Source organism: Acipenser ruthenus, chromosome 42 (assembly GCF_902713425.1).
Source record: "Acipenser ruthenus chromosome 42, fAciRut3.2 maternal haplotype, whole genome shotgun sequence".
Lineage (NCBI taxonomy): Eukaryota > Metazoa > Chordata > Actinopteri > Acipenseriformes > Acipenseridae > Acipenser > Acipenser ruthenus.
The window spans coordinates 9,038,647-9,063,147 of record NC_081230.1 but is presented as its reverse complement, the minus strand read 5'-3'; the positions used below and the strand labels follow the sequence as shown (position 1 = coordinate 9,063,147).

Genomic DNA, 24,501 nt, shown 5'->3' with positions numbered 1-24,501 from the left:
TAAATGCAGAACCAATGGACAATTGCAACATGACTGTGCGAATTGACATTGTTAAACTTTTATAAGGATACACACACACACACTTCAAATTGAATCAGAGATAGGCAAATGTGTGAGCTGGAAAATCGTAATGCTGGCTGAACTGAGCATCTTTTTATTTTTTGGTTGTTGCTTTCATATAAATCACAAAGACTTGGCAAACACTAGCATAGCTAAATATGTAACCACAGAATCAAATGGGTTTATCTGGAACTGATTCATGTTCTGAACTTTGTTTTTTTAACTCGACTCCCCTCTCCTCCGACTCTCTGTGGTACATCTGAAGTAGAGACTTGGGTTCAATTAATCTAGACTATTCAAGATGGTTTTAGACTTCTGTTATATCCTCCCCTTACCTTGACTGAAGTTCTTTTTATGTAATATTAAATTTCACCACATAACCCACACGTGTCCAGTAACTGTTATATGGGCAACATCTACACAGATACTAAGTCAAAAGTTTCTTATTTTAAAACGTTTTTTAATATTCTTACAAGAAAAATAAAACTTAGTTTTCTTAGGAAAATCGGTCTTAAAATAAGATTTTTTTTAATTTCATTAATATTAAAAAAAAAAATGTTTTGCAGTGTATAGAAAGAAACGTGGATTCTTACACGTCTGTAATTTAAATGATTTCTGTAAAGAACAAAACCAGGCCTTATTTTAACAAGAAAAAAAAAGGATCATGCAAAAAATAAGTACAAAGGTGTTGCTCTTATTCACTAAATGCCATTACAGTTTAAATGCAAACCGTTCCTCCAACTTTTTTTTGTTTTGTTTAAATTTCCGTCACCCACACACACAAAAAAGATTGTAAATAAAGTCACTTTATTGCGACATTTAAAACGCTCTGGTAACCCCTCCCACTAAAGGCGTGTCTTCTCGATAACCTCACACAGTGGGCGTGGCGACGGATATACACACACGTGTATTTTGTAATTCTTCGGTCGCAGAGTTCACCAGTTTCATAATAATTTGAATAGTTAAATTAGGGGGCTAAGCTTAATTGCAGCAGCCAGGACGTGTACAAACACTATTTAAAAGCAAACTAAACCCCCATTAGACCATCTGGGAGGTCATTTGGACGGCTCACACAAGATCTGTTTGTTAACTCTACAGTTTCCATTTCTCTAAACGTGTAAGGCCAATAAATTAAGAAAAGATATGAAGAAAATATATATAAACAATTGCTACCTTCATACCATCGCACTGCAAACGTGTGCGACTCCAGGCAGGCACTAACAAAAGGACAGTGGCGGGTCAACTGGGTAAATCAGTGTCACGCCAAGGTCATGTGTACCCAGACTGTTACTGTAAAGAAATGTCGTTCAAACTCAAAAGCAATGAACTCCCACCCGCTTCTCATAATTTAAATGCATGGGCGGGTTTGGCTTACATTCAAGAATACGCCTACACTCTGGTCACAATCTCTCCCGTCCTGAAACCCCTGCCTCTTTGTAAAAATAGGATTTAGGAACCGAAACGCGGAAATAAAGCAGATTAAATAACAACGAAAATATATATAAATATATATTTAAAAAAAAAAAACCCCACACAACAACAAAAGCGATATATACAGTACAGAAAACGATAGAAACACAGACGCTGGTAATATGATACAGAAAGTAAGCGGTCACTGGTGCGTGTTGCTGGTTGCACTGTAGTCGTATTAGCAACAGTCTGTGATAATATATTGCAGTTCAGAATATATATATATATATATATATATATATATATATATATATATATATATATATATATATATATATACACAGTTACACGTTCGGTCGGTTTTGTGTGAAATGGAGGGGTTTACAATTTGATACGCGGAGATGGCTGCGTCGAGGGAGGCAATGCTGAGCTGTGTGTTATTATTATTGTGGGGTGAGTCTGTTTCATTCATATACTGTGCGCTGGTAGCATAGCCTACTGACTGTATCTTCTGCTAGTGAGGTGTCGTATCGATCTATCTATAAAAAATATTCAAAACAGAGGACTTGGAACTGAAATGGATTCCTGTATTTTCTAAACATGTTCTATAACCTTCTGTGTAGCATACCTCGCATTATCTATCTATCTATCTATCTATCTATCTATCTATCTATCTATCTATCTATCTATCTATCATATTGAAGTAAACGACATATTAATAAGATGTTTCTGTTTTATTTAATTTCTGTACCGATAAGGAATGTTTTGTGAAGGCTTTTGGAAACCCCCCCTGGTTAATCTTCGGATTTTTCCCTTCTCTAAATTGGAAGAGGATGTTTTGGGGGATTTTACAGTGTGTGTGTGTGTATAATGCACATTATTAAGGATTGTACAGTTAGAGATCAAACATATTTATTATTATTATTATTATTATTATTATTATTATTATTATTATTATTATTATTATTATACTGAACAGGATTACACACCATAATACAATAACTACTACCCTATAAGACCTAATACAGATTTGTTTCCAGCATTTCCAGGATCTAATACTATTCTTCAAAGCCTCTAGTGTGTTTTTATGTAACCAGAGAGTAATTTGCAAGTGCTTGTATCTGTAAGTTGTCTGTTCTAAGTCGATCAAGGTGGGGTAGATGCATTCAGTTTTGATTGAATAGCGCCGCTGTAAAGCAGGTAGACAGCTCAGTTAATACAGTGCCTATTCAATCCACGCCTATGGTGTCATTCAATCAAACTGATCGGAGGACACGCCCTGCATCAGATACAGTGTAAAACTGCAGTTCATTTTAAACTTCCGTCCTACACCTTTCCCCTTATAGAAGAACAATAAAAAATAATGACAATGCTGCATTTTTAAATGACTATGTGACAGTGAAAATGAAGTGGCTGAAAACATTTCCTGCTTTACAGTATGTATGCATGTATGTATGTATGCATGTATGTATGTATGCATGTATGTATGTATTATTATTATTATTATTATTATTATTTATTTCTTAGCAGACGCCCTTATCCAGGGCGACTTACAATCGCAAGCAAATACAAATACATTCAAGTGTTACAATATAAGTCATACAATAAGAACAAGAAATACAATAATTCTCAAGTGTGACATGCATGTATGTATGTATATATGCATGTGTTTCTATGTGTAGTCAATACTGACCTTCATTTCCACACACATCAGAAAAGCAGAACATTGAGAGCTGGCTTTTGAAAAGCGGATTTCATGAATGGGGAAAAAATCAGGATTGAAGATGCTACGTGGTTTGCAATTTTTACAGCAGAGAAAAGTTAACCAAAAAAGAAAGCTGCAATGTTGCAAAATATATATATATATTAGCATTAACAAAAAAAAAAAAACATTTTTAATATTATTTAGAGTTTTTTTTTTTGTTTCGGTTTAGCACACTTGGCAGGATCCACAGCGTTTGCTGTTCCAGAGCTAGCAAACACAGCTGCCTTATATTCAAACAGAATCATGTCAACTTGGAAAGTCTTACTCATAAAGACGATTTGCATCGTACACTGTGTTCCCAGACCAGCAGCGCTTTTCTGAGTCACACTGTCGCTTGTTTTTGTCACATTCAGGGTGATGTTTTGTTGCAGTCGTAGGAGGATTGCGATCATTTTAATGGAATCAGAGTATTAAGAAACCGCTTCACAATAAGAAACGTCCTGCAGACAGGTGTCTTTTTGCTAGTTCTACAGTATCTTGTTTTTTCCTTTTACCACAATTTGATCTCTTTGCACTTTTTATCCCCCCCAAAAAATGATTGCATTTTCCTTCACTTCTCCTCTCTCCCTCTTCCCTTCCGCCCTCTCTCTCCTCTCTGCTCTCTACCCCTCTCTCACCCTCTCCCCTTATGTCCCTATTCTCCTCTCATAGATCAATCAGCTGCTAGCAACCAGATGAGCCTTGATGGGCCCAATGGCCTCCTCTTTCTTATGTTCTCATGGTGTTTCCCTCTCTCCCCTCCCCCCTCTCTCTCTCTCAGCTGCAGCAGTCTGTGTGTGTCGCGAGGTCTTCCTTCCCCCGGGACCCCTGTATCGGGTAGCAGGGTTCCCCCTCTCCCTGCCCTGCTCTGTCTCGGGGTATGAGGGCTCGCGCACGCAGGATTTTGAGTGGTTCCTGTACCGGATGGGCTCGGGGGGGCACCCCATAGGAGTGATCTCCACGCGGGACAGAGGCTTCCCCTACGCCCCCTTCCTGGAGCGGGTGAAGGAGGGGGAGGTGAGGGTAGAGAGGGACAGCGGGGATGCAGTCCGGCTGGTCATCCAGAGGCTGAGAGCCGAGGATCAGGGGACCTGGGAGTGCTACACCCCCAGCACTGACTCCCGATACCTGGGCAACTACAGCGCCAAAGTCCCTGTCAGAGGTAAGGGGGTCCAGTAGACACTCGGACACAGAAGACAGTACAGAGAGAGAGAGAGAGAGTCAGCTATACATATTCATAAAATATAATGAAAATTAATATTATGTATGTTTTAATAAAATAGAACACAATAAATAGTTAATGTTGTTATCCATGGTTTTTTTTTATTCTTTTTAAATTATATTAATTATAAATTTATTATAAATTACAAAAACTGATATTGTAGCCAGGAACTACTATCATTTTTTTTTAGCTGTACACAGGATAAGATGGAAGATTGGTGACACTTATTTTATTTACTTTTTGTTTGCAGTGATTCCGGACTCCCTCAAAGTTAACCACACCCCCACACCTCAGGCCCCTCCCTCTCGCTCCCTGGGTAGCCAATCCCTACCAGAAGGGGTAGGGCTGGAGCTGACATGCGCCGCCTCTGTCAAATCAGAGCAGCACACCCACCTGTCGGTCACCTTCGTCGTGCAGGGAGGAGGCGGGGCAAGGGGTGTGGCCAGAGAAGGGGGGAGTGGTCACGATGTGAGGGATATCATTTCTATTGGCCGGGATCTGGGTGTGTACCCAGGGAGGGGTGGGGTTTATGAGAGGCGGTATGCGGAGGGAGGAGTTTCAGTGGAGAAGAGGAGGGGGCAGAGCGAGGAGGAGGGGGACTTCTACAGTCTCAGGATAGAGTCTCTTCAGCCCTCGGACTCAGGAACCTATTTCTGCAAGGTATCCCAGTGGATTCATGACCCTGAGGGAAGCTGGGAGAGGATTGCTCAGAGGACTGTGGGGCTGGGCAACGTCGTGGTGCAGCCGATAAGTGAGTGTGGGGCTGGTGTCTCTTCTTTAGATTATCATAGAAGCAAAATAACAGCATCACAGATACATTTAACAAACACTGCCTCCTCAATCCAATCTACTGTTAACAACGGGAACGATCACACTGGATTCCGTTCCTTTGGATCTGACCAATTAGGCCAGGAGTGTGTCTTTTATCTGGAGGGTTTATTAATACAATCGGATTATGATGCTAATTAATAAACTTACCACTAAGGAGTGTGAGGAGTTTCTCTTCTGTCTCCCCCTGTCTTGTTTCTATCTATGGCTTGTAGTTTGGACACAGATGCATGATTCTCTTTTGCTGTGTGTTATACCGTAGCTGGCTTCAATAACGCTGCTGCTGCACTGTGCCGCACAATCGGTCCATTTTCATCAAGCCTGTCTCAGTCATTGTCATTGCTAATAGCTGTGTTCTATTGTTCAGCCTGACCACACGCTCGGATCTACTGTTACCATTGTTCCTCGTAATGCATTTGACCCCTCGTCATTTCTAAACAGCACCTGTGAAAATGGCACGTTTTTAGATTTGTTAATGAATGTATTGTTGTTGATGGCTTGGTTGTAACATCTGTGTTTGTCTGTCCTCCTCTCTCCCCTCTCCGTCTCCCTCCTCTCTCACTTCTCTCCTTCCCACTCCTCCATCTCCTCTCCCCGCTGCCCAGCCGACTCCCTGTCAGTGTCAGTCTCTCCTCAGGGGGAGGTCTCTCTGCCTGCTGGCTCTCCTCTGAGCCTATCCTGCGAGGTGGGCGGACTCAGCCCTGCCTCCCGCCCCTCAGTGCTGGTCCAGTGGCTGCGGGGACTGAGTGGGGGGGCGGAGCTAGCTGTGGCTAGGCTGGGCCCGGACGGGGTGGTGACATGGGGCGATGGTGATGTCGTCCGGAGGGGCGGGGCCTCGTTGGAGAAGGAGGCAGAGGGGCGGTACACTCTGAGATTTTACTCCGCCCATCCAGCGGATTCTGGCGTATACCGGTGTGCGGTCAGCGTCTACACTGGTCAAGCTCCGCCCACTGGGACCCCCGCCGCCAGCCAGAGGTCAAGGGGGGTCAACGTCAGCCTCAGGACCAAAGGTGAGCTGGAAGGGGTGGATAGTGAGATTTAAATGCTGTGGTAACGAGAGGAGGGTGCGATAAACATTACAGACTCATTGTCCACTCTGTCACATTGAAACTCAACTTTCCTTTACAAAGCCGTGACAGCTAAACTTTTGTTAGTGGTTTTGTTATAAAACTGTTTCCTGTTTCCTACTTCCTCAGCTGTGACAGTCACTGCACAAGCGGGACTAGCTCCGGGCCCGCCCCTGAACCGTGGCCACACCTTCTCATTGTTATGCAACATCTCCATAGCGATGACAGGCCCCGCCCAGGCGGAGGTCAAGTGGCTGGTGATGCCTGTGAGGGAGGGGGAGGAGGAGCCAGGCGAGGGCAGGCTGCTGGCTGTGCTGCGTCACGACGGAACCTCCCGTCTCTACAGCAACGGCAGTGATGTCAGCGTGGACCGGCCCGCCCCCAGCTCCTATAGGCTGAGGATTCACAGGGCGGGGCAGGAGGACCAAGGACTGTACCGATGCAAGGTGGAGGTCTGGGGGATGGACCAGCATGGGGGCTGGTTCAACACAGGGGCACACAGCCACTCCAATACTGTCCGAGTCTACATGTACTCACTGGGTGAGCCTGACTCTGTCTGTCTGAGTATACTCTGTGTGAGCCTGTATACAGAAAACTAGAAGGGTCGATTCAGATTTCAGAATGTGTGGAGTAAGTTAGAAACGGTCTAAATCTACAGTGGGTAGGGATAAAAGATCTAAAGAACTTAGCCTATAGAGGCACCACTGCAATAATGCAAGCAATAGTGCTGGCTGGTCTTTCTAGAGTTCTGACTGTCTCTCTATCTCTCTCTCGCTCAGCTTCGGATCTCCTGTTCATCCCCATAATTGTGGGCGTGGCCACCGCTGTCTTTGTGGGCGTGGTCATCGTTGCCTCGGTAACCTGCTGCTTCATGAACCGATTGGCTAGGAAGGGCTCCCGGAAATAGCAGGCGAGCGAGGTAAGAGCGACAGACAACGCCGCGTCATTTTAAAGCTTCTCTGGGGAAACGTATTTTCTGAAATGAAAAATAATGAAGTCTTGCTTTTTACAGGGTAATGAACTCTGACCTGGCCAGGAACTTTGACCTTCTGGTGACCCCTCCCACCCTGAACTCCAAGAGGGAAACTTAGCTGATCTTGTGAAACTTTGACCCCCTGTGAAAAAGTGCCAGTTCAGTACCGTTACCTACAGATGATTGTAAAGTTATAGTGTAGTTGTTTTTTTTTTTGTATACATTTTGTATAGATCTACTTTCGCAATGATGAAGGAGTCGCCAGCTCACTTTATTTTGAAATGCTGTTTATCTGAGTACGAGCTGGGAGGTAGGGATTGGACATTTGGGTGTTTCTATATTTATTTCCAGGCCCTCATGTGTCGATTCAATGAATCTTTTTGCGCTGTTGTTGCACTACACATTTGGACGTCGAATGCCACTGTTTTTAAATGCGTTTGTAAATGTGTTAGAAAAAAAGAATGAAGAAATATTTTGTTTTTGTCTTGTTGTTGTGTTTTTATTATTATTATTACTGTTGTTGAAAAGGATATTGATTGAATGAAATCTGGTAGCAATTATTTTAAACACAGTTGTACAAAAAAAAACTATTAAATAGACCAACGTGTTCATCAAAGCTGACATCTCCATGAAAAAATGTCTAATTTTATAACAGAAATGTAGTCCTACTGTATATCTTCTGAGTGTTTAAAGTTAGGAATGCACTAATTTAAAATAAAAATCTTTAAAACAAATGCTGTTTTTTTCCTACTTATTATTTAAAATTTTTACCCAATAGAAGTTTTTTTTGTACTTAGTAACCATGACATCATTGAACTGGAGTGATGTCATCATGGCAACCATGGTAACATCACAGAACATTGCTATTGTGACGTCATGCAGAACATTCCACAAATGCAACCCACTAGTATTTCAGGATCAATTTAATTGGATTCCCTCGGAGGGCTACAGTGCTCTACTGTAACAGAGGATCACTTTTTAAACTATTGAAATCCATTCAGTCCTGTTGTCTCAAAAATGCTGATTGAAAAGGAAGAGGATGAAGATTTCGGGAATGTTGACCCGGAAAGCGGTCGGATTGAGATCCCACACTCCGTGCAGCTGGTCTTCCAGACAATTCAGTTCACCCAGCTACAGCGCGCCCAGAAGGTAAAGTGCCGGCCATCTTTCTCAATGTATTTTATTCATTTATTAGAACCCAAACTCTAATCAAGTAGAGATTTCCACTGGTTTTGCTTGTGGGGCTGACACAGCACAGAGTGCGTGAGATTGGAGGTAGCCACTGAACACTTCTAAACATGCTTGAGAGAGCAACGCTTCCTACAGGGAGCCAGTTAGTGAAATGATCTTAAACAGCAGCTTGCTACTGGTCTGATATATCACAGTTCTCTAAAACAAAGCTGTTTTAAATGTTAAATTAGCGCACGATGTGTGTAAATCTAGAAGGAACTAGACCACGGTCCAGCACAAGTCCGTTGCAGTCTCCCTGTGTTTCCTGGTGCACAGGACGTATCTGAGAGTCTGAGCGCGATCTTAAAGAACGTGAACATGGCGCTGCACCACATGCGGGTCGGGAGAGAGTTGGAGGTGGAGACGGGGCTCAGAATCGCCCCAGGGTCTGAGCTGGAGGAGAGGAAGAGGAGAGCCTCGCTGACCCAGAGCATCGGTCACTTCATGATGTCCAGCTACGACAGGGAGGTGGACTTCATCCATCTGCTGAGATGGATGCAGGAGACCAGTGAGTGTCTGGGGAGTGGGGGGAGATGGAGTTGAAAAATTGCTTTAAACTGATTAAACTGACACAGGCATACCTGCGCAGGATTTGACACACCTGGGGAGGTGGGAACCAAGAAAGATAATTTTGGCACACCCTCATTAGTTGTAGTTTCTTGAAAACAACTTTAATATTTGATTTTCAAAGACCCTGTATTTTAAAATCTCGGTTGCAGTACCCCCTGTAAAGGGGCTGACGTGCTGCTTGCTGTCGTCTCCCAGGAAATATGCTGCTGGAAGAGGAGGAGAGGGAGGATCAGGAGTTGGAGGAGGTGACGGAGGACTGGGTGACGCTGATGGAGATGAAGATTGGGAAGTCTCTTGACGCTTTTCAGGAGTGCATTGTGAAGATCAGCCGTCTCTGCGCCTTGCTCTTCGACGCAGACCCCCGGCGCAAGACCCAGGACCTCGGTAAGCACCTCTTACCATGATTATGAGTCACGTCCCCATTGGATACTCTTAGCAGCAGCTACACTGGCCGTGTGAAGTAAGCAAGCCGCTCAGAGCAGCTCAGTGAAAATACCCACTTCACGGCACGCTCAGTCCTGCTCCCGCTGAGCAGCTCAGAGCTGGAGAGCGGAATTCATCCGTGATCCGAGTGAGAGGAAAAACTCGCTCTGAGCCGCTCCGTTACTGAACGCACTTACTTCATGTAGACCTCGCACACAAAGTGACAAAGCATTCTAAGCATTTACCCTCAGCAGGTTCTATATGAAGAGATTCATTACGTTAATGTCAGCTGTTTTTCCTCTATTTAGATCTAATGATTTACAGTTTCTGAGTGTGCGTTGTCTCCCTCCAGTTGAGAGTGTGTTTTCTCTTGCTAGTTTTAGTAATCAAATCCTTTTTTTACAGTACAGTCTTTTTGTTTTTGTTAGGTGTTTTTTTTTCTTGTAAGACTTCCCTGGTTGTCTTCATGAAAAAGGTTGGGGCTAGCTCTGGATTATTATGTGTCTTGCTGTGTCCGCAGACTTGCCGAAGGGCGGTGTATGGAGATGGTGGCGTGAGGCGAAACTCGATGCCAAAATGATTGTGAAGATCCAAGAGCTGCAGCCTCCCAGCATGGAGAAGTTACTGAAGGACGAGAGCTTGGGCAACAAGACCTCTGTGGAGCTCACCAACATGGTCAACGACATGAAGAACATCCTCTCCTGCACCAAGGCTCAGTCCATAGCCTTCAGCCACATACTGAAGGGGATCCAGAACATTAACGCTGCCTTCCAGCAGCAAACCAAAGATTTCCGCGAGGGCAAAACCTCCCTGGGCATGCTGCAGGTCAACGACTCCCAGGCCTGCTCGGAGAGCCTGCTGGAGGAGGTCAGGAGACTCCGGGAACAGAAGGTGATGCTGGAGATGCAGCTGGTGGGGCTGGAGACCAGGTGCTCAGACGCCCTCCTCGAGAACAACAAGCTACAAGAGACGGTGGAACTGATGAGAAGAGAGGCAGACGCGACAAGCAAACCCAAACTGGAGATCCAAACCGCACCAGCGGTGAAGAAAAAGCGAATCCTTCAGCCTGAGGTGAGAGAACCAGATCGTTGGGAGTTGCGTCCTGTGGAAGTGCCTGGTATTGAGGTGGAGGACTTGGGGCCAAGTGTAACCCAGCCGGAAGTATCCCCGAAAAAGAAGTTGGGGAAAGGAGGGGACGTTGTGGCCGAGGTGGAGAGGCTGTCCAGGGAACTCCTGGAAGACTTCCAGACCAACGTCATTGACCTAATCCAGGATTCGACTGAGCAAGACCCTGTGGGCAAAATGTGGTCGACTGAAGCAGTGAACATCTACCGCTCGGTGGAGGACACAGTTCGAGAGACGTTGTCCAAGCTCCTCGCCAAACTCCATGACGCCTTCGCTAACCAGATCATCCAAGCACCCGTGCCCGCGCTGGAGTTGCAGCACATTTCCAAATTCGGCAGAAACATGTCCAGGAGGGCTCCCGAGATACTCCAGGAAGTCTCCAACCTCTTTCCCGTTCTGGACCAGAACCTGGATGATGTGAGCGCGAAGTTTGCAGTCTTGGACAGCTTGGACCCCACCACGATTCAGGCCACCTCCGAGCTGAGGAGTGTCCAGAGCATGGGGAAGGAGCAGATCTGCAAGATGAAGGCGGCTCGGGAGGGGATGATTGCCATGTCCAACCAGGAGCGCTCGAAGAGACCGGAAGTCAGAAAAACCAGGGAAAAGACCGTCAAGAGGTATGAGGCGATCAGCGAGGAGCAGGGAGAGGATGAAGACAGACAGGCCTTCCAGGGGGAGCAAAGACAAGAGGAGAGGCTGAGTGGAAGAGGCAGGGAGGAGCTCAAACCAAAACCCAAACGGGCGGTCAAGAAGAAACCCAAGAAGCTCAACGAGGACATTCTCCGCTACCAGACCGACATGGAGGTGCAACAGGAGCACATCCTGAGAACCAAGATGGCGAGGCTTCCCTATGGGATTAACGTGAAGCTGCAGAGAACCAACCTGGAGGTGTTGAGCCAGGCCCTGCTCAGAGGGGACATCTCTCTACAGATGCACGCTTTGGGCACAGACCTGATAACCCAACTGCAAAATGCAGATGAGACGAGACTGTTGTACCTGTTCAAGAAGTACATCGCTTTCTGCTGTATACGCCGAGTGAGGTGAGTTTGTGGGTTTGTTTCTTGAGGTTATCTATTGGACAAGCAGCCTGCTGTTTTATTTAGGACCATCTTAGTAGCACCATGCATGTACAGGTATCCACATTATCTGCATATCACAGATTGCAGTAAAAACTACTGGAAAGGAGAGAGCTGTCCAAGTTTCACAGAATGGAAAACTCTAACGCTGTGTGCATTACAGCTGGAGAAGCTCCACCAGACAGATACAGAAACATTGAACGACTTCCTTAAAACGTGGGGCCCATTTTATAAATGAATTACAAAAACAGATCTAGGATATATATTGCTGTCCGTTTACTACAGTGACTTTAAAACATGTTGGAACATTTGTTATCATTCTCTCCCTATTATGTCATAATTATCACTGAAGGTGTGGGTTTAGATTTATGCATGCATGAATGTTAAGTTAGGTATTTGAGAATATGTTCCTATTAGAAGATTGCATGGATGGTATTTTTAACAAAAGAATAGTCAGTACCAAAACCTGTAATAATACTGCTTGTAGAAGTTCATATGTACAGTTGACCTGGTCTCTTACGACACAGGAGTGTCTTCTCGTGAACACGTTTGGGTCTTGGAAAAAGGTCGGTGAAGCGAAGCTGTGGGATCCTGTGACCCAAAGTGCGAAACGGGACAACACTCTCCAAAAATAATAATGTGCTTCCGTCACTTCAGGTGCAACCTGCGCTCGAGGCTGGACTCTGCAAGAAAGGTGGAGGATGGCAAGACGGCGAGGGACATGTACAAGTTCATCGAGACGGTGGACGATTACCAGCAAACCATTCTGCAGAGGTGGAGAGAGAAGCAAGACTCTGTGGAGCGTAGACGCAAGACCTGCATGGCCAAAATGCTGTATCTGTTCGGCCAGGTGTGGGGAAGGGTTAGGGGTAGGGTCAGGGTCAGGGTCAGGGGTATGTGAAGTGCTGTAGGAGAAAGCAGAAGGGACTGCGCCTTTGCGATTGTTATTTCACAAGCAGCCTTGTCTAAAATGAAATGTAACCTTTATCTTATACAATTCTACCAAAGATTACAAAGTGTAATATAGTGAAAGCATGGTCAAGCATATTTAAGCATTGTAAAGCCCAAAGAGATATGGGAAAGCGTATTAAAAAGCCTGGTAAACTGTGTTAAATGAATAGTATAAATAGGGTAAAAATGACCGTGCAAATGTACCAATGTAAACTTACAGGGGTCGCTGCAGTGTCTTCATTGAATCATTTGTCATGGAGCTCCAGCGACGTTGCTTTGAGGGTTGCTGAAGTAGCCGTGCTTATCTCTTTCCCTGCCCCCCACGCAGGTGAGACGGGACTGCAGCCTGCACCTCTTCCACCCCTTCCCCCTGGTGCAGCAGAGCCCTGGTGGGATCCAGAAGCAGTTTGTGGTCTGTGTCCAGCCTCAGAAGCGCCTGACGTGGTGCAGCAGCCCGGGGGTGCAGACGCACTGCATCGTCCCTCCCGCCTCTCCCCGGAGCACGCAGGGAGCGCCAGGGCCAGTCTTCGGGGTCAGGTAGAGCAAAGAGCCGCCCTCGAACTGAGCCTCCACCCCAGAACTACAGCCAAAAGATTTGCATCACCCTGTAGAGCGAACTCATTTTGCTTTATAAAGTCAAATGGACCCTGCTGAATAATGTTAGCATATTGCGGTGTATTTTCCCCATATACATAACAAAAAATTTACATGCAAAACTTTTGGCCTTAGCTGTACAGTGACTCATTAAGGACAGTGGCAAAAAAAAATAAATTATGTAAACATTTTTTCTCCCCCGTTGTCCTCAGTGAGCCACTGTATATATAATAAAACACGCTATCTTGTATTTACTATGCGTTTTGCCAATGCTCGCTACTTTGTTGGTCTGTCTCCCCCTTGTGGATAAATAAATATTGCATACCAGAGATGCTAACACGGTAAAATGGGAATCTGCAAAATGTGCGTGGACATTTCTCACAGGACCAAGCACTGCAGTTAACCTATGCATAAACCTAGCATAGAATGGGGATGGAAAAGTACGCTATATACGGTTCAAGACTAGTTTGGACAGCCCTGGTGTGCTGCAAGCTATACGGGAGAAGCCTAATAAACTAAAAACCCGAATGCCTTGTGTTCTGTAGGGAGACAATCCACGGGCTGCTGCAGCCTTCCTGGAGAGCAGATATTGCAGCGCAGAGCATCAGGATCGCCGAGAAGAGTCCGCTGAACGGGGCGGCCAAACTCCTTCTGCCTCGCATCCCCAAGCTCTTCGAAATGGAGGTCAACACCACCCGGAGCAAAGCGATGCAGCTACTGCAGAGGAGGTGGGGCGCTGGGGCGCTGGCTATATACACCGGGGCGAATGCCATCGCAATAACTTCGTGTTGAAAATGATTTTCATTCTTGTGCGGTTGTTTTTGATGCTAATGCGTACCGAGACACGTTTCCAACGAGGGCTTTTTAGAAAGACCATCCTAAAGCGTCAGACTCTTTGCAAATTCACGTTCTTCTGTTTCTTCCCTTCCTAACAGGGCTAATGACAACTTGGTGAAGTTGTTAGGTGGTGGAGACCTTAAGAACTGACGCGTCCCAGCCTTCAAATACGCTTTTCCAAGCAATAAACACATCAAGTGCATTTAAATAGAACAGTATTCAGTGTTTATTACGCAGCTGGTACAATACATAAGAAAAATACCCGTATGTTTCATATTAACATATCCATTTGTTTTCCAATGTCAGTGATACAATACTACCGTCAATTTAAAGCAAAGGTGCTTACCCTAACAGAATAACAGTGCAATATATTGAAAATATTATGCAATATGTGGGCTAACATATTTAAATATATTGAAGCCTACTGTTGGCTTGCAATGTAAAAAATGCATAAAATGATCCCATTTGGTTGCAATATCTGAAAATATTCTTTGTCTCTTTGTCTTCTGTATATGTAACTCTCATATAAACTGCAATCAAATAAAATAACTTACTGTGATACTGTGTGATAGACATTTGATTTTTTTTGTTTTTGTTTTCATGGCACAGTGGCACAGTGCTGGCCTGGCATTGCCACTCTCAAAGCACGCCACGTTGTTTCCACAGGGCATTCCTAATTCCACGCTGCACCAGTGCTGTGTCAGCCCGGTCTCCTTTGGTATCTGATACTGACACTTGTGGAAATAAGCTATGATTTTTTCTATCATAAGCAGTTGTATTCACATTATGGCCAACAGTTTAGCATCACCCTATAGAATGAACTAATTTTGCTTCATAAAGTCGACTGCAACCTGCTGAACAATGTTACGTTAACATGTTGAATCACATGTCCTGTTGTATGCTTAACGAAAAACTGACAAAAATTGAAAGATTTAACACGAAATACTGTAATTTATATCGTTTTTTTTAATTGTCTGAATCCTAAAATTTTAGGGGATGCAAAACCTTTGGCCACAGCTGTCGGCTGTTACGCATCAAGAAGCTGGGTGTGTTTGTGGATTCATTCTTCCGACTTTTAAAACATCTTTGGTATTAAAAGCACACAAGTCTGCTCCATCCCTGCTTACAGTCTGCAAGACCACGAACGAGGGGTGATGAATTCCCAGAAGCCCTTCTGAAGAGAGAAGAGAAGAGAGGATAAGCAGAGAGAACGAGAGAGAGAGAGATTCATCATAGCTGCTTAACACTTTCGCACCATTGAGGTGACTATACCTAACCCTTTAGGGAGGAGAGGGTTTGAAAAAAACATGTTAAGACAAAGTACAAGTACATTTGTGTTGGACTGTGTGTCGGAATCATAGAACGCAGCTTTGTACCAAGACATGAGGTGACAGCGCGCTGGCCTGTGTCGTCGGGAATCTGAATCGCGTGGCATGCTGGGGGGGTGTCGTGGTATTACCTCTTTGGCTGGGCAGTGGATCTGGGCGTACCATTCCTGGCAGTACAGGCACATCTGGATCCCCTGACCAATGAACAGACAGGTCCACATGAGCACATTCCACACCGCTCCCTTTCTCTTGTCATTGAGAGCGAAGTTGAAGACACCTGTTCAAAGGAAAAATAATTACTGTGTTGAAAAAACTGTCAGACCTTAAAACACAAAGTGTGACTTATCAAAAGTAGCTTAATCAAAAACGATTTACAGTAATCCGCGATGAAACCCGTCCCTGAAACTCACAGTTAAGGACTGAACGAGGTCTGTTTGATCAGAAATATCATGCTTTCTTTTTAATGAACTCCTACAATCAGAGTATATAATTGCACTATGCAAAGTTCCATGCTACAGCTGTGGCCAAAAGGTTTGCAAAATGAGATCTCAAAAGACTACCAGAAGCCATAATAGTAGTTTCTATCAAAATGCCACATTTTTCAGTATATGGGGAAAACTACAAAGCAGTATGTAAATCAATATGTTAAGGTAACATTATTCAGCAGGTTTCATTCGACTTCATAAAGCAAAATGAGTTCATTCTATAGAGTGATGCAAAACTTTTGTCCATAGCTGAAATACTTTCATAATGCATGTATTTCTTCTTCTTGGAATGCGGAGTTCACATGAAAAAACATTTCCATTCTAAAATTTAAAAGAAAAACAGGTAGCAGCCGGGTCTGCTTGAGCACGATGTCTCACCTCCGCAGATGGCGAAGAGACAGAACATGACGGGGTAGAAATACCCCAGACACAGCGTGAGGACGTACTCGTGTACCACAGCGGAGGCGATGAACACCAGCAGCATGGCAGCGCCCCGGAACCTGCCCCCGCACAGCTGGAGAAAAACAAAGACACACGCCTTTACCAGCACCGGCCATTAACACAGGCGTTACTGTGGGTTTACTGACCCTTAACGGCGGCACAGCAGGCTGCACTTACCCACAGGAAGTCTTTGTAAGCATAGCTGTAGAGCCAATCATGAACCACCACGTTCCAGGTCCTGTAATAATTGGCGAATGACGTTGAATTCCACCAGTCCTGAAAGACAGATGCAAGCCGTCCAGCAGTCAAGCGATTAGAAGTTCAGAAATCCACACTGCTCCCAATAACACATACATATATACACATACAGGAGTTCATTTGTCAATAGAAATGTACCGCATCTTTTAATTAATTTAAACCACTGTGATGTCAGACCGCTGAGTGGTCCGGACCACTGATGTCAGACCGCTGAGTAGTCCGGACCGCTGTGTTGTCAGACCGCTGAGTGGTCCGGAACACAGTGATGTCAGACCGCTGAGTGGTCCGGAACACAGTGATGTCAGACCTCTGAATGGTCCGGAACACAGTGATGTCAGACCGCTGAGTGGTCCGGAACACAGTGATGTCAGACCGCTGAGTGGTCCGGAACACAGTGATGTCAGACCGCTGAGGGCCACAGGTTGCGACAATCCCTTTACTCCAAAATCGTCCTGTTTGAAACAATTTTATTCTAAAACATATCGTTACAGGAGGACAGTTTTGTCATTCAATTCGTGCAGCAGGAAAGTGTCCTGGTTCACCACCCCGCAGTGTGCTCATTTTTTTGCCATAAGGTTACTGAAAAGCAGGGTCCCCACATGGGTGCGTGCCTGAGTGACTGACCTTGTAAAACATGCGATCTGCAAAGCGCAGCATCTCTGCGAATGCGTTGAGCCAGCAGTGCAGGAAGGCGAAGAAGCAGAGGAGTAGCACGAAGGTCCCTGGCAACAGAAGCACACATTGAGGTCCATTGATCTACACCCCTATCAACTGGATCTGAAACCAAGAGTCTCAGGGCGTTTCTGACCCCTTCAGTAACATCGCTGCACAGCTAAGGCCAACAAATACGGCATCACCCTATAGAATTAACACATTTTGCTTCACAAAGTCGAATGAAACCGGCTAATGTTAACATATTGAATTGCATACCGCTTTGTAGTTTTTCCCTCATATTCTTAATGCAAAAACAGACAACACGAAATACTACTGCACTGCTATTATGGCGTCCGGTAGACTTTATTTTTTGCGATATCGTTTTGTAGTTTCTTTGATTACATGATGTTAAATAAAAGATCTAAATTAAGTTCGTACAGTTTTTTTTTTTTCCTGAAATTGTAGGTGATGCTAAATGTTTGGCCACAGCTGTAGACACTGAAGGAGGCTGAAGTCTGGAGCAGAGCAGGATGACAAGGTTAAAGGCTCCGGTATGGAGATGCAGAGCCTGTGAGTTTCCTCCAGGGGGCGTTACCTGGCAGCGTGGCGTGGAAGAGCGTGAGGACCATGGTCTTGGTGCTGAAAGGCTCCTTGCTCATGTTAGTGAAGACCGGGATGCACAGCCTCACCAGGATGAAGTATCCGTAAAACAAGCAGCCCAGGATCTGAGGAGGGAGAGGACAAAGAGCTTCCATGAATCTGATTAATATGGGCAGGCTGTCCCTAGAGGAGTAAGAAGTATATGCATATATAGATGCATGGACTCTAGAATATCTTACCTGGGCAAAGTTCAGAGCTACATATTTCCACCGGATGCGTGGATTTCTGAAAATGAACAGATGTGTTCTTTTAAGAGGCAAGCAATTGTCATGATGGGAAAAGCATTGTGAGCAAGTCTGCCCCTTACCTGGGATAAGCATCCCTGTAAATTAGAGTCGGACAAAACAAAAAATACAGGTAGCTGGAGAACTCAGGCAATTTGGCAGCTTCTCCTGTCAAATAAGATACGATGCCAGGTTAGGAAATAACAGGAAGCAAGGAATTCATGCTCCCGTTACTAAACCCTTTCAGATATCTATAGTATACCATTGAGAATGTGTTGACCCTTATATATGTTTCCCCATAGTAAAAGCACAGCAAAGTGTAATAAAGCCTTGTAAAGAACAGCGAGGTATGGTAAAGCATATTAATAAACATGGTAAACCAGGTATGGGAAATGCAGAGTATAACCCTGGGAAAAGCATTAGACTGCAAGCCGACCGTGCAAAAATACCTCTATAGGGGACCTAGATATTCAGCCTGGAGCTGCATCAGTTTCAGTGAACTTCAACTCACCCTGGTTCAGTTTTGCCTTCATGATTTTCGGTACGTTTTCACGGATGAAGGAGTAGCTTTTCATCATGAATCGAATCTACAATGAAATAATAAAAACAGAACGCGTCCCCTTACTAAAAACTACTGAGAACGATCCTGGCAGCCTTGAAATGACTCTTATGTTGTATGTCAAATTAAAACAGCAGTTGTGGATTAATGCTGTGTGGAACTGATTCCATACAGTGGGGGCCGTTACGAACGTTCCTGGAGCAGCGAGCAGATTCATAAGTGAGGTGCCAGGGTTTAGGGTGCCAGCGTGTTCTGTTCATTGGGAGGCTCTGATCCTGGCATCTCTTTTACTCTAGTAAGGGCGTTACCTGTTCCAGAATGACGATAAAGCTGGAGGCTGGGGGCAGTTTGTAGTGAACCACTACGTAGATGGGGTAGACCCCCAGGACGCAGGCTTGGCAGGCCAGCACCAGGGACCCCACCACGAAGGTGAACCCCCCCCGGAACCGGACCGAGTGGTAGTGACCCCCCCACAGGCACAGCGCTTTGTAGGGGACCACCAGAGTGTAGGAGCACATGCAGAGCCAGGCAAACACCACTGTAGAGAAGCGTCCGAAAGCGTAGAACAGGAGATCGAACTCCAGCACCAGCCTGGGACAAGAAGACAACACATGAAACCAGCTTTGTGAAACCAGCTTTATGAAACCAGCTTTATGAAACCAGCTTTGTGAAACCAGCTTTATGAAACCAAACAGCAGTGCTGTCCACCCTTATAAAGATTCTCATTACCTGTCTCAGGTACCTTTCACAGTTGGATTACACTTAACAGAATGAATTGGGTGCGAGTTAAAAAGCCCGAACTGTCCCATTCTGTCTTAGTGGTGACCCTGCTCATAGTGAAAGCGTGCTACTGCACAGGTAAGCATTGCATTTGGTAACGCTTATTAAAATGATTATGAAAATGATTTCTTCTTACCTGCCTTGGTCTATGAAGTCCACTGCGACGGTGCTGATGATAAACACACACAGCATGGCGATGAAGATGTGATAGATGGTGCGGATGTGATTGATTTCAAACAGCTCACTGCAACACAGATGCAGACGGAACATGATCAGCCAATAAGAGCAGCACACTTAATCTGTGCTTGGCTGGACTTTCGAGTTCGTTTGGCAAAGTCTCTGATTTAGGTTCACATGCGCTAGGATTTTAACCATCTATATCAAAGCTGCTGTTTCTAGGATTAAACATTATTATTATTATTATTATTTAGCAGATGCTTTTATCCAAAGCGACTTACAGGGACTAGGGGGTGAACTATGCATCACAACTGCTGCTGCAGAGTCACTTACAATAGGACCTTTGTTTTACGTCTCAGCCAAAGGACGGAGCACAAGGAGGTGAAGTGACTTCCTCAGGGTCACACACAGGGAGTCAGTGGGTGGAGCCTCCTGGTATCAAGCCCTTTTCTTTAACCACTGGACCCCCAAGCCTCCTTGAGTTACCTCCTCTGCGAGAAGAATCTGGCTTATTGTGAATATTGATCAAACTCATTTTTTCTGTAATGAAAAACCAGCTGCTTCTGCTGACATCCTTACTCAAGAAGTGACCGTCTCTCCAGAAACACTTTCCCTTGCTCTGAAGAAAGCCGCTGCTTCCTGTAACGAAGAACACAGGCACATAAGAACATAAAAAAAAAAGTTTACGAACAAGAGGAGGCCACTCGGTCCATCTAAGCTCGCTCGGTTCCTAGTAGCTGATTGATCTCAGAACTTTGTTAAGCTGGGTCTAAAAGGATCCCTGCCTCAACAACGTGGTCAAAGAGCATCAATCAGTTATCTGCTCCACTGTGCGGTACTAAGGTTAAAACAACGGCCACTTTTCTTATACTGAAAACATTTAAACAGGTAGTACCTGCACAGTACTCAATAGACATAATCAACCGACAGACAACCTTCAGGGGTCTCCAATCCTGGTCCTGGAGAGACCCCATCCTGTAGGGTTTATAGGTGTCTTTACATCATCAGTGGATAAAGGAACACATGTTAATCTGGACTAATTAAGCCAATACTTGGTGCAATTAAGTAACAGAGAGCTCTGTTGAAATGAAAACCAGAAGACCTTGCAGCTCTCCAGGATCAGGGTTGGAGACCCCTGGACTAGGGGCTTTAAACGACAAGCTAAGGAGCTTCAAAATCTGAGAAAATCTATCCAATCACAGCAGTCGCTCGGTTGAAACCACGCCCTCGTCCCGCCCCTTTCCTCTTACAGGACAAAGCCTCGAGCGTACCTTGACGTGGCCTCGGTTTCATTGGAGTTGGCAGGTGGTTTGCTGTGCTGGGAGTAAGACTGCACCGACTCGCTGATCACTTTCTCAAGCAGGTCGCTGAGCTGCCCTTGAATCTGCTCCAACAGCTCCGCCTTGACATCCTGGGGAGAGAAAACACAAACAGCCGCGGGAGCTCATTGTAATCTTCCGAATCCAACCGGAGCACAGAGCCTTGACTTGTGGGACCAGAGCACAGAACTGATTGTTTTACAAAGCAGGACGCAGGGCAGAGCGTGGGACCTTGAGTGGACACAGCATAATGATGTTGCAGCATTAAATAGAAGCTACTAGGAACTGGACTGCTGTAGTGTATTGTGGTTTCTTTTTAATCATTAAGACACTTGTTATTCCTTTCAGAGAATGTGCCTTTTGCCCGTGCAATCATTGCTCAAGACTGGGTCATTAAAAAAAACAAATTTGAACTTTGACATCAATAAATAAATGACCTTTTTATTGTTCAATGAGGTTGTGGTGTTGATTTCAAGAAACCTTTTATAAGGGCTGCTAGTGAATTCCACACTGGTTTAGACTCATCTCTTATTGCTTGGATAACTCTTATTGCATAGCATTTACATATTCCATGTTTTAATACAGGCTTGATTAGCCACAGTGTATAGGTAACAAGCTCTGGTGTGTCATAGCAAAACCAGGAATGGATCAAACTGCGATGCAACGGGAGTCTTATTTCCATACTGCACAGTATCTCTGCTTCTTTCGCAGCCTCTTACCTCCATGTGTCTCCTCCATTGTATCAGCCCCCCTGCACTGTCTATGTGCTCCTCGTTACCTTTCAAATAAAAACACGCAAGCACAGTTAACTTGGCTTAGATCCTGCATCTTCATTTCCACTTTGGGGACCTAAACATCCTTCTGTATTAAGTTACAGAGATTGTGTCAAACCCACATTTTGATGCGTATGCAGTTAACATGACAAATGGTTTTGCAAATGCAGCTTACCAAAATATGATGCAAACCGAATTCTGATGTATATACACCAGCACACGTCTTTTTTTCGTTGCAAAAACTATGATGCAATTGCATTGTGGTGTGATAAACCACAGCAAACTTTTATAAGGGAAACCACGCTTACAAAACTTTCACATAGTAAAAGCATTGCAAAGTGTAATAAAGCACAGTGACAGCATGGGAAAGCACAGGGAAGCATTGTAAAGCATAGAGAGGTATGGTAAAGCATAGGGAAGCATTGTAAAGCACAGAGAGGTCTGGTAAAGCATAGGGAAGCATTGTAAAGCACAGAGAGGTCTGGTAAAGCATAGGCAAGCATTGTAAAGCACAGAGAGGTCTGGTAAAGCATAGGGAAGCATTGTAAAGCACAGAGAGGTCTGGTAAAGCATAGGGAAGCATTGTAAAGCACAGAGAGGTCTGGTAAAGCATAGGGGAGCATTGTAAAGCACAGAGAGGTATGGTAAAGCATAGGGAAGCATTGTAAAGCACAGAGAGGTATGGTAAAGCATAGGGAAGCATTGTAAAGCACAGAGAGGTCTGGTAAAGCATGTTAAAAAAACAAACCATGGCAAACTAACCCTTATAAAAGTTTCCCACAGTAAAAGCATTGCAAAGTGTAACAGCAGCACAGTGAAAGCAAGGCCAACTTTAACAAGGGCAGCGTAGTTTACTCACTGGCTGGTGAAGCATCCTCTTCAGCCTGGCTCATGGGGGCTTTAGCATTCCTCTGCCTCAGTGTACTGGATGTCTCCTCGGCTGCCATCTCTCATCTCCTCTCTGAAAGCAGAGCATTGCGCTGCGTGTGAATAGCCAGCGCTCACAGACCTTGGGTCTGCACTGGAGATACTCAATCTAAACACTGCGTCCTTCACCAGCAAGGGCAAATGACTAGTGCAATATCAGACAAGAGTATCTACTAATATGGCATTGCAGATGCAAAGGGTCTTAATCCTAACTTGTTACTTCTTATCTCATATCGTATTCTTGTAGTATTTGCACTCACTGTAAACCACACTGTATTTAGGGCAATGGGAGCACAAGGGCAGCAATGGTATTTATTATATTTAGTCAATATAATAAAAGCCAGGGCTCTGGACTCTTGGGTTCGTGGGTTCAATCCCACGGTGGGGGACACTGCTGCTATACCCTTGAGCAAGGTACTTTATCTAGATTGCTCCAGTAAAAACCCCCAACTGTATAAATTGTATGTAAAAAAAATATAATGTGGTATCTTGTAACAATTGTAAGTTGTCCTGGATAAGGGCAATTTTTCAACACAGCTTTTTTCCCTCTTGCATTAGAATTGCAGTGATTCAAAATGGGTTACGTTTGTTAAAGTTCTGATGCCACCTCTGAATGTAAATATCAATCTCTCATTTCTACTTTCACCTGAATAATATTGTAGGTGGCGTCTTTTAGATAAAGGGATCAAACTGATCGCAAGATTGGTCTGGCTGTTCTGTGATTCCCTGGGTCTATTTCAATGATCTTAAAAGTGGAGGATACCTAAATGCAATTATTTTTAAAAAATCACAACAAATCTCCACACAGCAAGTTATTGATTTTAGTTGTTTTGAACTAGAAGCGGCTGTCCGTATGACAACGTGGAACGGAGACTTCGTCAATCATTCACTTAGCTTTACTGTCATAATAATTCCTATCTCATTAGGTCAGCAGTCAAAGGTTCAACAGAATTTAAAAGCATTGCAAGTTGCAATGAATCAACCTTCAATCGTTCTTTAGAGGTTAAGACCCTGTTGAATTAAGGAACACAGTCTAGTAATACAAACGTTATAACAGAAACGCCATTTAGAGAAGTAACGCGGCAATGACCTTCAACTGCTGCAAGAAGTATCGTTTGTGGAATTTGAGCTTTGTGGGAAAGAGATTTGAAAAGGCGAGGTTGTAACTTGTGCCCAAGCGCACACAAACAACTAGCTAGAATAACAGACCGCTGGAAGTGTGTTCGAGTGAAAAACAAAAATGCCACGCTGAACTACACATTGATTAAAAGACTCGTTTAATTTCTGATACACTGAAACACTGAATTTCTATGCTAGGTTCATTTGCTGAACAGAATACAACTTTATTACAGGAATAAAACAAATTTCAAAACCTGCACAGACATGCATCTTAAAACAGTGTAAAACTATGATAAACGCCGAGCTGTATAATGTGGAAAGGTCCCATGGTAAAGTCTGTTAAAGTCTTACTCACAGTTCAACCCCTGCGCCTGCCTCTGTTCACGGTGCGCTGGCTTTCCTTTCAGAACTGGGGAGTGAAAAATAATCTTTGCCCTCAGTATCAGTGCGAAGGACTGACCCTGCTTTGGTAATCATTTTTAATATTGCTTACCAAGGAGGACCCAGCCCTCGATAACCGGCAGTATCCCAGTATCCAACCTGAGCGCTATTGAAATAGTCATGGCTACTATATAAAACCCAGACAAGGTTTATAGCAAATACATGAGTTTAGGAGTGGAGACAGGCAGATTTTAGAACAAAAGGGATTTTTAATGGATTTTTCTTGGACCATGTTCATCAACCATC

At 44.4% G+C, this 24,501-nt stretch overlaps 3 protein-coding genes across 5 annotated transcripts; 2 read left to right on the top strand and 1 right to left on the bottom strand.

The window, feature by feature from the left end:
- The first annotated feature begins 1,456 nt into the window (after positions 1-1,456).
- LOC117966939 (immunoglobulin superfamily member 8-like) lies at positions 1,457-8,038 on the top strand. Of its 2 annotated transcripts, none has more exons than XM_034913864.2 (7): positions 1,457-1,923; positions 3,996-4,376; positions 4,687-5,187; positions 5,870-6,274; positions 6,461-6,871; positions 7,111-7,250; positions 7,329-8,038. In XM_034913864.2, the coding sequence occupies exons 1-6, from the start codon at positions 1,872-1,874 to the stop codon at positions 7,236-7,238; spliced, it is 1,878 nt and encodes a 625-aa protein (XP_034769755.2). In that variant the 5' UTR covers positions 1,457-1,871; the 3' UTR covers positions 7,239-7,250; positions 7,329-8,038. The 2 variants fall into 2 exon arrangements, with proteins under 2 accessions (XP_034769755.2, XP_034769754.2); XM_034913863.2 differs by having other exon boundaries at positions 1,458-1,923; positions 7,344-8,038.
- Positions 8,039-8,321: 283 nt separating this feature from the next.
- Positions 8,322-14,065, top strand: LOC117400937 (protein FAM186A-like). Its single transcript, XM_034913851.2, has 7 exons — positions 8,322-8,453; positions 8,811-9,042; positions 9,300-9,488; positions 10,048-11,692; positions 12,386-12,578; positions 13,008-13,216; positions 13,819-14,065. The coding sequence occupies exons 1-7, from the start codon at positions 8,322-8,324 to the stop codon at positions 14,063-14,065; spliced, it is 2,847 nt and encodes a 948-aa protein (XP_034769742.2).
- Positions 14,066-14,312: 247 nt separating this feature from the next.
- Positions 14,313-24,241, bottom strand: LOC117401130 (sterol O-acyltransferase 2). 2 transcript variants are annotated; one of them, XM_034001625.3, is made up of 16 exons: positions 24,170-24,241; positions 22,628-22,729; positions 21,715-21,773; positions 20,948-21,087; positions 20,256-20,315; positions 19,636-19,743; positions 19,028-19,310; positions 18,672-18,747; positions 18,244-18,328; positions 18,116-18,161; positions 17,872-18,001; positions 17,247-17,344; positions 16,542-16,640; positions 16,302-16,437; positions 15,570-15,715; positions 14,313-15,284 (listed from the first exon to the last, which is right to left on the bottom strand). In XM_034001625.3, the coding sequence occupies exons 2-16, from the start codon at positions 22,713-22,715 to the stop codon at positions 15,234-15,236; spliced, it is 1,605 nt and encodes a 534-aa protein (XP_033857516.3). In that variant the 5' UTR covers positions 22,716-22,729; positions 24,170-24,241; the 3' UTR covers positions 14,313-15,233. The 2 variants fall into 2 exon arrangements, with proteins under 2 accessions (XP_033857516.3, XP_058867683.1); XM_059011700.1 differs by lacking the exon at positions 16,302-16,437.
- Positions 24,242-24,501: the final 260 nt, after the last annotated feature.